The sequence below is a fragment of the Diceros bicornis genome, chromosome X, assembly GCF_020826845.1.
Source record: "Diceros bicornis minor isolate mBicDic1 chromosome X, mDicBic1.mat.cur, whole genome shotgun sequence".
Taxonomy (NCBI): domain Eukaryota; kingdom Metazoa; phylum Chordata; class Mammalia; order Perissodactyla; family Rhinocerotidae; genus Diceros; species Diceros bicornis.
The window spans coordinates 59,345,089-59,358,771 of record NC_080781.1 but is presented as its reverse complement, the minus strand read 5'-3'; the positions used below and the strand labels follow the sequence as shown (position 1 = coordinate 59,358,771).

The following is a 13,683-nucleotide window of genomic DNA, read 5'->3' as shown; positions in this document are numbered from 1 at the left end:
TCTAGAGTATCTGAGGAAAAATTGGACAAAGTAACAGCTAAAGCGATATCAAAAGAAAGATTTCAGGATCAGTAGGGAATTTTAATCTCTCTGAGCACTGCCTCTTCCCTTATAAACATAGAGAAATCAGATGCATATAAATTTTCCATTTCCTTAGGCTCCAGGGCTTGGAGAGATGAGCAATGTCTCTCAGCTGCCACCAAAGTCCCAAAGTGAGGAAGTGAGGGTGTGGGGGGAAGGAAATATGGTCTGAAGTCAGAATTGATACTGAAAAAGAACAAAGGATAAAACAGATGACCCCTGGACCCCAGGTTATAAGGAAATCTCCAATTAAGGTCCACAGGGTGCTGGGAATTATTTCATCAGGCAACTCTTGGACCCATTTCCAAGTCTTTGCCTTTCCAGCTTTGCTTCCAGCTGAGATCTCCACTCCAGAGTAATGAGAAACTTCATTTTCTAGTGAGAGAGAGTATTTAGGTCCTGGTTGTACGAACAATATCCATGGCTCCAGTGACTAGGATCTTTACTATTCCACTCTGAGAAATGACTCTATTCCTGAGAAGAAAATTATTTGGTTCCCTTTGACCCCAGACAGCCAACTCATTGGGCCTGAGCTAGTATTTCTCAAAGCTGTCTTGGAATAAATCCTTCAGCAGCAGAAAATAATGAATGCATATACCCAGGGACATGGTAGGGGGTGGGGGGAGTAGCAGTAGATGGCTGCAAGCAAGAATTTCTTTGAAGCCCAGGTTTAATCTTAATCATTTGTGCAAATTTTACATTCTACTTCTTAAGTATCTATGTTTTTTTTTTATTACAGAATACAATTCTAAATAATGTTGCGTACATTTTATTGTCCACCCACTATGTGCTAAGCACAGAGAACTTCTATACATTACTTCTAATCCTCACAATTCTTTTTTTTTTTTAATTTTATTTATTTATTTTTCCCCCAAAGCCCCAGTAGATAGTTCTATGTCATAGCTGCACATCCTTCCAGCTGCTGTACATGGGACGCGGCCTCAGCATAGCCGGAGAAGCGGTGCGTCAGTTTGCGCCCGGGATCCGAACCCAGGCCGCCAGCAGCGGAGTGCGCGCACTTAACCTCTGAGCCATGGGGCCGGCCCTTAAGTATCTATGTTTTAATAATGAAATAAATAACATCTACAAGTAAAATTGATGCTCCAATATACTAAATCACATTCATCCCGCAGCTCTGTGTACCTCCTAGAATCTGCCACATACACCTAGAGGGACCAGCACTTCAGTTTGTAAGACACTGGCATGGATTCTCCTCAGCCACGCTATACAAACCTCCAAAACAGACTGTGGTGCATTATAGGGTCCAAGCAGCATAAACTGGAAAACTGGGGTCCAGTGAAGGGAAGAGATTTGCCTCTGAGAAAATCCTTACTAATTGCCAGGGGCATCTGGATGTAACAAAGAACCCCCTTTTGCCTCTCTTTTGCATGTGAAGGCTGCCTACGTCTGAGGTCTATGGAGGGGAGGGGAGATCAGGTCAATTCCAGAGCTCAGAGCTCCCCTCCCCAAATCCCCCATACATCTATCTGAGTAAACAAACTAGTGACATAATCAGGTACTTCAGAAGCCCAAAGCAGGATCAGGAAGCAAGGCTGGAGCCTCAAGAGGAAAACTGCATGAGAAATTATGTGCAAAACTGCGTCAAAGCCCAAACATCTGTGGCCCACTGAGATCCCATTACAGGCTTGGCAGCAATGTCAGCTACCCATGTGAAATCAAATCAATGCACAATTGGAAAGTTCTAGGAGGGACTGCCACCATTGCTGCTTCTGCTACTCCACTGCCTGTGCTTAAGTGGCTGCCTGCTCTATAACACAGAACACACTCAGCTAGGGTTCTAAGTTTAGGGACTAAACTTTTTTTTCACTCAGAATGGGAACAGGCAAAGAAAGGGGAGGTCACAGAGGAGATAGCTGACCAAAGGCACTGGGAAAATTGGAAATGCTATATGCCTTGGTTCAAGCACTATACTACTTCCTAGCTATCTGACCTTAAACAGGTCTTTTCCCCCCTCTACGCCTCAGTTCCTCATCTATAAGATAGGGATACTACTATTACAATAATAGATGTTAGTTATTTTATAAAATAAAAATGGAAGAGAAGAAAGGGTTGCTGCCTTCAATGCAGAGTCCACAAATCATAAGGACTTCACTGAGCCAGAAAAGCTTCCTGATTACATGGATCCCTTATCTGAACTCCCAGGGCAATTTCCACCTACTTATTTAGCCCTTAATAAGAACAACCAACATTAGAATGCCTGCTATGTACCAGGCACTTTACTTATTTGAAGATTAAATAAAACCACAAAATCTCTGAGATTAGTGTGATTACCATTTTGCTGAGGAAAGTAAAGTCCTAAGCGGCTAAATGAGCCATCCAAGGTCACACAGCTAAATAGAAGGACAGAATTTGAACCCATGGCTAACATCAAATCCCATTCTCTATACACAACCTGAGCCTCAAGGGTGTTTCTTTCATTCTATGTGGGAGGAGAGTTGCATGTACTTTTTTATACTTCCACATGTAAGGAACTTCAAGTTCCTTAAGAGCAGAGATGGTATTTGATAGGTCTAGAGATTCTCCTCAAGACACAGTAGACCTTCAGTCAATATTGAATCAGTCAATAAATAGATAAATGAATGGATGCTCTGAGATTTCGTCTCTCTTCTAGAGCTCAAAAACTTTGAGGGGAGGGGGCAGGTAAAGCTAGACTAGAGCTAGAGCTAGGAATTCCTTGACTGAGCTCAAACCTTTTTTCCTTATAGTTTTCACCTATGGGGTCCCAGTTCTGCCCCTTCTGATCTCACAGAACATGACTGCCGCCTCCTTCCTATCACAGCCCCTCAGAGACCTCAAGACAGAGAACACATCTTCTCTTGTGTCTTCTCCAAGGCGAACAGCTTCATTCACCCTAAGCAGAGTAGTGCAGTGGGGAAAAGAATAGTTTTGCACTCAGAGCTATATTTGAAACTCCATCACAACTTACTAACTACATAACCTAGAGTATGTTCTTTCACCTCTCATAGGCAGGATCATTGTGAGGATTAAAGCACCTAGCCAGGGCTAGTCCATAGTATGTGCTCAATAAATGATATTTCTCAAAACAACACTGATTTTCAGGATGGGAAGTCATGAACTTCCTGGTTTTCTCCCTTTCCTCTCCCCAACCAGTATGAAAGATTCAAGTCTCTCAAGGGCTTTGTTTGGGAAGTAGTGGAACTACTGTTTCGAGAGTGCTGTTTTGAGAACTAGCACACCAATCTGGCCAGGGCTCCCTACCATCTGGGCTTGCCTGAAAACCACACCCACAGAATTTAAACCAAACCAACACTAACAAAGAATTACCAGGCCTTGTGGCTTTTTGAAGCTAATAAATCTCTTTGCCCAAGGATTTTTTTGCCCTGGGCTCTAAATTATGTCTTACTCTCCCTCCACAGCTATCCCCTCCAATGCAAATGGACAAAGCCCCCAGGGTTTAGGGCAGGGGATGGAGTCATTTGGCTTGGGCTTGAGAGGAGTGGGGTGCAGAACCAGGGCTCTGGGAAGGAGTCTGAGTAGAGGCCAAAGGAGCCTCGTGTTCCCAGTTGGACCATAAAATCCACACTGGCTGATACTCTGCACTAGAATGATATTGCTGTCTGAAGCAAAGGGCGTAACAGCCTACATATCAGATGACACCTTCTCCTTTTAGTCCTAGAGATAGTAAGATGCCTGCCCAGAAAGAGATGTCCTCCCTGCCAGCTCCCCATCACTCTGGCATATGCCAACTGCTAATCATACTCAAATGAGGGCTTTCCTTCCTTTTTACAGAAAAGGATTAACTGAAATCCAAATAGTGGGGTTAAAAATGGGAAAGAAAGAGATATGGAATGTAGAAATAAACGCCAGAGATAAATTTTTGAGACATAAACAGATTTAAGAGATCAGTTAGACATTGTACAGATAGGGAAACGGAGGCCCAAAGAGGGGAAAGGTTTGTGTAAGGAGAATTAGTGGTAGAGCCAGCCCTAGGGCCCAAGGTTTCTAACTTTCCATCTAGTGCCCTTTTGACTTCACCAGGCTGTCCTTTTAAAAGCTCTCCAATATAAAACCTGCATGCAAAGGGAGAATTCAAAACATTAATATAATCAAAATGCATTCAGTCATTCCAGACTAGCATCGTAATCACTTGCAAGCTATGTGAATGTTGGCACACTAATTGTTGTAAATGTGTGTTTAAATGTTCCCCTGACTAATTTGTACTTTCACAAATTAAATACCAATGATTACTTACACCATTCAAAACAAAACAAACTCCAGAGAAGAAGCAAGTTCCAGCTAAATCCAAAGTTAGATACTCTGAGGATCTTCAAGCCCATCTCCCAACTCTAGCTGATTTACAAGACAGAAAATGTCATGGCATTTAGGAGCTATCATTTATTACATCTCTACTACATGCTGGATGGTTCACATAAAACTTGCTTCCCTATTGGTATTTTCTTATTGTCTTTCTCATCTATTTCTAATTTATCCTTTTGGATTTTATATCCTTGTATCCTTATAAACCACCATAACAAGTTTCTTTTTGAATAATGAGTGAGATATAAATAATACACTCTTCATAACTTCACATAAAGCCTGTGAAGTAGGTATTAGACCCACTTTTTTTTTTTGGATGAGCATACCAACCCAGAGAGATTCAATGATTTTCTTAAGGCCTAGCTAAAAAAAATGAAGATTTTGTTAACTCATCTGTAAAATGAAGCCAGTACTAATTCCTGCACTCACAGGGCTTTGAGATAGTCAAATGATATGGTATACAAAATGCCTGTCACAGTACCTGGTATACAGTTAGTGCTAGACAAATGTTAATTCTCATCTGTACTATCCATAGACAACAATTTTCCCACTCTGTCATGTGACATCAGGGATTGGGGGGCATGGCCAAGCTGTCTTCAGATTTCTAGCCATCCCTTCCTTCCTTTTACATGGAGATCTGAATGGAAAACATCCTCCCTATCATCCCCATTTCCTTTCTCTCCTTGTCTTTCCCCTCACCAGTCAGGAGTATTCATAGGAATAGAATTATCTCATTTGAATACAACCTCTTTCATCTTTTTTCCTTCCCTTTCCCAACTCTGGGGGAGTTCTCAGACAGTAGAAGGACTCAGAGAGCAAAGGAGAAAGGGAAGCGAGAGGGCCTGAAAAATCCATCAAGGTGACATGTGGTCCCAATATCCTGGACAATGTCAGACCCCCACCTCACCAGAGGCTAGTGGGGAAATGGGATAATGGCCTGTCTGGAGGGATCCTAGCCTCTGGAAATGGTAGCCCCATTTTCCCTCCTGGAAGTTTGGTCACAGATGGCACATTCTCTTGGCCCCTGGAGAGTCTTTGAATGCTGAAAGATTCTGTGGCCCCCACCTCGCTATTATATTATATAGCACATCCTTTCTGATAATGGTGATTCACAGTGAAGGGACCCCCTTTGGGTTGGAGATGGGAATGACCACTTCAGCATTATCTCCATGGCATTACTGCAGGAGATAAAGTACCCTCCTACTGCATTCCTCACCTTCAGTGGTGTCCTAAGTCCCAAATTTCCTTTGAGGGAAATGTACACAAAGCACGCTACTTCAGGGAGAATAAGTTGGCTTCCTTCTACTAGGAAGCAAAAAAAAAATGTGACAGAGGCCATGTGGTACAGTGACAAGAATGTGGGGTTCAAATCCCAGCCAGGTACCGGCTGGGTGCAATTAAGTTATTTAATTTCTGAGCCTCATCACTAAAATGGAGAAGAGATCACTCACATGTTTCAGGGTTGAGAGGAAGGCTCCATGTGCTAACACTTTTAGAGCATCTAGCACAGAGTTATACCCTGCTCACTTCTCTTTTCTCCCATGTTCAGGGCCAAGGATAGGATTAGTCAGGACCATCCAAGGTACAGGCTGCCAAAGTTAAACTTTGCCTCCTTTGTTTTTAAGGCTGGGGTCAGCTTTTGTTTTGACCCATCTTGGAGGAGCAAGTAGGAGAAGAGATTCCTAAGAAGCAGTCATTGTGGGGGGAGCTACTGGGAGAAGTGGAATAGGTTAAGGAACAACGAGTTCCTCCCTTACCTGGTCAAACAGCTGCTTGCCAGTGGTGTTGGGCTGGATGGCAAACTCCAGCTCTGCATCCATGGTGGTCACACGCACATTGATCTAGGATGAGATCAAAGGAGGCAAATTAGTTGTCCGGCTCTGTGCTCAGCAAAGCCTGGGACAAGTGTCTCTGTTCAACCACAGAAGAGGGAACTAGGATGCTAAGAACCTGAGCAACTTAGATATTGGTGGGAAGGAAGGGAGAATATTGAAACAAACAAACAATAATTCAGCCCCTGCTCTCAACCAGCTTACTGAAGACAAAAAACATAGCCACAGAGTAATGCTTACCAAGGGGCAAACAAATGAATGCTAATCAGCCTACTATCAAGAGGAAGCAAGTGCTGACTGTGCTTCTTCTAGGAAGCCTTCTCCATCTACACCAGCCAGCTCCAAGCCCACAGCATTCTCTCTCCACCTCTGATCTATAGCCTGGATTATCTACAGCACTGGTCTTTGCAGAGGCAAGTTAAGGATAGGATAAAGAACACTGGGTTCCAAGCCTAGCACTGTAACTGGCTCAGTCTATAACCTTGGATAAGTCTTATCCATTTCCTGGGCCTTAATTCCCCTCATCTGTGCAAGGGTAGGAATGAGAGAGAGGTCAATTACACTAGTTGATCTCCAAGGACCTTTTCAGTGCTGACATCTATGGTTCTATATACCAACTTGCATTGTTAATGCTTCCTGTATTTATGTCTCATTGGTGCCCCCAGGCACAAGAGAGGAAAGGGGCCTCAACAGAGGTAGGTGTGGGCAGCACAGAGGTGCTGCCAAAGCCAAGTCAGGAAAGGGAAAAGGGACAGGGACAGGCCTAGATGAAAATAAAAGCCACACACAGGATTTCACAGGCACTAGAAAAAGTACCCTCCACCTTTACGAATAGATCCCCTAGCCCAGGTCAATGATAGCTGAAATTTCATCACTAGAGGTTTGTTCCATTGGCTGAAAACTTGGTAGTAGTGGTAATAGTAGTAACAGCAACAATAAGCAACAGCTTTCATGTATGGAGACTTAGTACTCAGTAGGCACTTCATATGCACTACCCCATTTAATATCAAGAATCACCCTGTGAAGTAGAAAGTATTATCTCCACATTGGAGATGAAGAAATACATATTTGTCAGGGGCCAGGCCAGTGGCATAGTGGTTAACCTCATGTGCTCTGCTTCGGTGGGCCAGGGTTTGCTGGTTTGGATCCTGGGCACAGACCTACACACCACTCATCAAGCCAAGCTGTGGCAGTGTCCTACATACAAAATAGAGGAAGACTGGCACAGATGTTAGCTCAGAGACAATCTCCCTCAAGCAAAACGGGGAAGATCGGCAACATATGTTAGCTCAGGGCCAATCTTTTTCACCAAAAAAAAAAAAAGCAATAGATATTTGTCTGATGTCGCGTCACTAGTAAGAGGAGAAGACAGAGTTTGAATTCAGATCTAAGTCCAAACCACACAATTTAAACCAATATGCTAAGCCCCTCTTACACTGAAATGCAAAATGTCTCCCATTAAAATAAATCAAAGATTAAATTTTTAATTATTGGACATTTTGCTTACATAATCTATATGGTACAGCCACAAGATGGCTTGTTATATGGTCAATGAAGACTATTTCATGCCCAGGGAAAATACTTCAGTAATATTAAGTGAAGTGAAGAAGAGTAAGCAACGAGATTGCATGAGCTCAATTTTATAAAAAGTATACATAGAGAGATGATTGGAATCATGCCTAAGCGTTAGTCAAGTCAGGCTTGGTTTTTGGATGGTGATCTTAGGAGTGCATTCTCCCTTCTTTAAGTCCAAAAAAAAAAAAAACTAATCTACATTTTCTAAGATGTTCACATACTACTTATACTATTGGGGGGAGACTGAAAATAGAATTGTCAAAGAAGCAAATCCCCATGGAGTGGGTAAGACATTAGCCTTATCAGCCTTTGACACCTCTGGGCCTTTCCTGAGCACAGGGGTCAGTTAGCGGGGAAGAGGGGGCCAGACAGCCATTTTGCCAGCTAAACAATTCTGATGAGGACCAGGCCTGGGGAACAACTTTGTAAATAAATCTCACCAGGGAGCCAAGGAGGAAATCTATTTCAGGATTGACAATGGGACAGGAAAGGCCCTGAAGGCAGGAACAAGTAAGGCAAGTACCCCAGTGGGAGACAATGGGCAAGGTTAGCCACCTTGACTCAGTGTTACCCTAGGCTTCCTGCCAATCCAGTGACCTCCACAGAATGGGTCCTCATAAGGTAGGAAGAATAAGGCCCAATGGGCTAGAATTTGGCCTCAATATCTAGCCTAAAATCACCCTTGAGCCAGGTCAGGGGAGAACTCAAAACACCAATGACTGAGGGGATAGGAAAGAGTGGAAAAGGGATAGGGGGCCTTTTAGTACATTGGACTTCATTCTCACCTCAAAGTTCCTGTCTTACTTAGTTACCTCTCTAGCACCCAAGACTCAGTGGGTACTCACAAGATGTTGGCTAAATCAACAGTACTAAGAAAGGGAATATAAGAAATAGACAGATATAGCATAGCATATACATTCAGAGGTGGGAACATTTAACATTTTGACCTTTTGTGCCATGGACCCCTCTGAGCAGTCTGGTGACATCTATGGACTCCTTTTCAGAATATTTGTAAATGCATGAAATAAAGTAGATACAAAGATACCAATTATATTGAAATAGTTATCAAAATTCAATGTCTTTCTTTATTATCATATTACGAAATTACCTAGCACTGGGTCTTATTATTTATTACTACTGTAATCTCAACTTTGTGTTGAGTATAAATGATATTTTGAGAAATCTACAACAACTAAATTGTAATATAAAAATATCTTAGATTTCCATTGGTGACAAAAATCATAGGTACCACCATTACTACTGCTTTTTTTTTTTTTTTTTGCCTACATTCATAATTGAAAGAAGGGCTAAATTTCAGTGAGAATTTAGTGAAAACAAATATATAATTTTCCTCCATCCAAGTTCACTGATCCTTCCTACTTCAAATTATATCCATGGAACCCATGGAGGCCCGAGGACTCCAGGTTAAGGAGATTCCTATAAATTTATTTCAGTTCACCCAATATTAATGGAACACTACGTCTAAGGAACTATGGTCATTAGAGCTGTAGGATCAGTCCCTGACCCCAAGAGGGGGTCAGACCCCTCCCCAATGGAGGAAACCTTTTGTGGAAATAAAGAACCACGGTTCAAAGTGGTATTTGTACTGGTCTCTAAGGATAAGTTGGATTTTGAAAAAGGGAGACTGCAGGAGTGGGGAGAAGAGCACCCGAGGGCCCCAGGTAGGGAATGCGCGCGATGGCCCAGGAGACAGGGATGCAGATGACCGTTTAGAAGCAAGCATGCAGGCCTACTCCAGGGTGAATGAGGGCTGCAGAGTGAAGAGTGAGCAGAGAGGCTGGGAAGGTAGGGGGAGGGTCTTAATCCTGTTGGCAGTGGCTAGCCAGCCGGGAGGTTCTGAGAAGGGTGGGTCAGAATCAGAACAGGGCTTTTTGGAAGAAGTGCTCAGGGAGGAAACTGAGTTAAAGGGTGGGACTCCGGGGAAACATTTTAGCGTGGGAGTTCCCTTTAATTCACACTATTGGGAACAATTTTCTTTTTTTATTTTGATTTTTTGTTTATTGCAGTAACATTGGTTTATAACATTGTATAAATTTCAGGTGTACATCATTATACTTCTATTTCTGCATAGATTACATCATGTTTACCACCAAAATACTAAATACAACCCATCACACACACATGTGCCGAATTATCCCTTTCGCCCTCCTCCCTCCCCCCTTCCCCTCTGGTAACCACCAATCCAATCTCTGTCTCTATGTGTTTGTTTATTGTTGTTATTATCTACTACTTAATGAAGGAAATCATATGGTATTTGACCTTCTCCCTCTGACTTATTTCACTTTGCATAATACCCTCAATGTCCATCCATGTTGTCACAAATGGCTGGATTTCATCGTTTCTTATGGCTGCGTTTATTCACAATAGCCAAGAGTTGGAAGCAACCTAAGTGCCCATCAAGGGACGAATGGATAAAGAAGATGTGGTATATACATGCAATGGAATACTACTCAGCCATAACAAACGATGGGAACAATTTTCAAAGGAAATAAGCCAGTATCTCCTGCAGATCATGTCAATCGCAGGTCGTATCAACCTAGCATCTTCAGGTTCTGGCCCATAGGCCCAAATATTTAACTCAAATATTTGTTAAAGAAATATTTCTTAGGGGCCGGCCCTGTGGCTTAGCGGTTGAGTGCACGCGCTCCGCTGCTGCCGGCCCAGGTTCGGATCCCGGGGTGCGCACTGACGCACCGCTTCTCTGGCCATGCAGAGGCCACATCCCACATACAGCAACTAGAAGGATGTGCAGCTGTGACATACAACCTTCTACTGGGGCTTTGGGGGAAAATAAACAAATAAATAAAATTATAAAAAAAAAGAAAAGGATTAATAAAAGTAATATACTTTAAAAAAAAAAAAAGAAATATTTCTTAAATAAATCACTTGGTAGAAAAAAGACCCAGCCTGGGTTGGGAGTAAACATGTCAAACACGCTGGTGTTGTCCACGCTTCCTTCCTCCTAGATAGGGAATCATCCCAGAACAAGGGCTCTCCTAAAATCTGAAGATGTCCAGCTGGAACCTACTTCTCCAGAATCGCTGCTCAGGATTTCTGCCATTCCACTGTGGCTGCTTCTCCAGGGAGAACAGCCTGAGGTTACCTGAATTTCACTGTGGGGACAAATAACCTTAGGTTTAAAAAAAAATTATAAAGAAAAGCAAACACAAAGGGACTTCTATTCTTGCCACCACTTAACTCATTAGAAAATGTAAGTCGTGAGGACAGGGTCATGGGTCTGTGCTCTCCTACTTTCTGTGTGTCAGAGGTAGGAGGGAGTAAGGGTAATAACATAACTGGGGCCTAAAGGTGGGTAGGGCGGGAGTCTTGAACAAAGATCCCTTGTTCTAGGGGCCAGCCGGGTGGCGGAGCGGTTAAGTGCGCGCGCTCCGCTGCGGCAGCCCAGGGTTCGCAGGTTCAGATCCCAGGCCCGCACCAACGCACCGCTTGTCCAGCCATGCTGTGGTGGCGTCCCATATAATGTGGAGGAAGATGGGTACGATGTTAGCCCAGGGCCAGTATTCCTCAGCAAAAAGAGAAGGACTGGCAGATGTTAGCTCAGGGCTGATATTCCTCAAAAAAAAAAAAAAAAAGATCCCTTGTTCTTCCTTAGACTAATCTGGTATCCAAGCGTGTAAGATGAGCTGCAGGCCCAGACCCACTGCGACACAGGGACCACTGGATGCCCACCCTAGTGGTCACCCACTGCCCTCCTTTTAGGCCTGGCCTCTGCAATCTCAATGGGGAGAAGAGGGTGGTCTAGCTTGGGAGGCAAAAATCTGAAAATAAAGGCTCCAAAGTCAGCAGAAAGTTCCCAGGCAGCCCCTCAGCTTGGCAGGAGTGGAGGAGCTGGCCTGAGTGGGGTAGCATTTCAAAATGTGGTCCCTAGCAGAGAACTAAATCCCTACCTAAGCCTGTCCCTGAGGATCTAGGCACAGCTTGAGGTCAAAGACTGTGTCTCCGAAGAACATTAAGGGTTTAAAGAACAAAAAAAAAGTCTGGACACTAACAAGCCCATCTCAGTCGTCTCCCATCCAAAGCCCTCAACAAATTGGGATCTCTCCTGTGTCACCAGATGGCTGGCCTGAGAAATAAAAATAACCAGGCCAGATGCTACCTTTGCCTTGGCTGCAGCAGCTAGGGTACTTGGGCCTGGCCAGCTTCAAATAAGGGACCATCTCTTTCCCTAGAGCAAGGAGCACCCAGCTGAATAGTAGCCAGGCAACAGTGAGGAGATCAGGTCAATGTTTCCCCTCACTTGCCCCATGTCACTGAAGTACAAGGTGGCTTTTTCCTGGCGAGGAGTGTGGGGGAACAGAGGAGAAAGCAGAGCGAGAGTCAAATAATTTAAAGTAACTTGCCTGAAGCACAGACCTGTAAAACAGAGGGAATTGGAATTACCGGTCCCACTTCACAGATGAGGAAACTGAAGTGCACAGAGGCAGGTGACAGAAGGATGGAAATGAACACTGAACTTACTGAAATCTAACTATTTGCCAAGCCCTATCACCCACACTCTCACTTAACATCACTGAAGCCACATTTACTCAGCCAGCAAGTGGTGAAACTGGGTCTTCTGGATATTCCCATAACTCTTTCCACAACTCCACCTCTCTAGTCATGCTGATTTCACTGCTGTCTTCAGACACCGCCTTGGCAACTATTTTGGCCAAGGCCCAAACACTCTGGCATAGAAAACCTGGGCACATCTGGGAAGCACTGCTTGGGAAGGCCCCCTCACCGGGGCAGAGCTTGTGAGTCAGCCAGTTGGGTCTGAGCTCAATGACCTCACTCCCCACCTGCCACCTCCCCATTCTCCTCTGGGCTTTCATTGGAGCTGCTGGTATGGAGAAGGCAAAGGTTAAGTGAGGGAGAGGGGCCAGAGGCAGGACAAGCCCTACCATGACAAGCCCTACCATGGCAACCCCAGAACTTCAGTCTCTTCCCTAGACAGAGGACAGTCACCACAGTGTCACTCAAACTGCCTATCCCCATTATTTAGGCTCCAGTACCCACCATTTCCTGCTGCCAAAACTGGAGCCAGAGCAGGGCAGGGCAGGGCAGGGCAGGGCAGGGCCTGGTCTGTCTTGCCTCTCGGGATGATGGCACCGCCTCAAGCAGCTGTTTTCCATAAAGGGGAAAACAAGGGTTGCTTTGAATCTCTAGCCTAGGAGGCATTCTCCCCCCACCCCTCCTCCTCCACTGACTCCCTTCCCAGCAACTCAGCCTCTTCCTTGTTGACTTGGAAGTGGTACCTGGTACAATTATCTGCTCTGACCTCTTCCTGCCTATTTCCAGACCCTTAACACAGCCCAGCCGGCAAGCCCTGCCTCAGGTTAACCTTTCCTATGCCTCTGCCTTTTCCCAGTAGTTTCTAGAAAGGAGAAACACAGCCAATTCCACACACACCCATACCTTAATGGATCAGCAGTAATTATTCACCCACTCCAACTGCTGCAAAGGACATGAAAGACAAATGTCCCCTTTCACTTGCTTTGGCCCAGTCCTGCTCTCCAAAAGCTCCCCAAGAAGGATTTCAACTGAGAGACAAGGCCATATTGGAGACTGGGTGTTACTCCCCCAGTTACCATATATTTGGGGGAATAACTCAAAACATAACTAACCCTTCTTAGCAATGAGTGATCTACCTTGTCACTATGGGAGGCGAGCTCAGGGCAGAGGCCAAAGCTGAAACGGTCAGAAACAGGCTACCTTAGCAAAGAGTCCAGGCTTAATTGCACACAGCCTTTTGCTCAACCTCAGGCTGAGGTAGAGTCCCCAGCTTCCTCTCAACACATGAAAAGTCAGGAAGGAAACTAGCTCCTCACCATTTGCACCTAACTCCAGGAATTACTTTCAAAATTGGCTCAGCCAA

The 13,683-nt window shown here is 44.3% G+C and overlaps 1 protein-coding gene across 1 annotated transcript in view; it reads right to left on the bottom strand.

Annotated features, from left to right (window-relative positions):
• Positions 1–13,683, bottom strand: part of MSN (moesin) — a 68,417-nt gene that overhangs the window by 21,843 nt on the left and 32,891 nt on the right. The window contains exon 2 of the mRNA XM_058536028.1: positions 6,138–6,221. Within this exon, the coding sequence (XP_058392011.1) occupies positions 6,138–6,221 (84 nt within the window). The remainder of the gene's footprint in view (positions 1–6,137; positions 6,222–13,683) is intronic.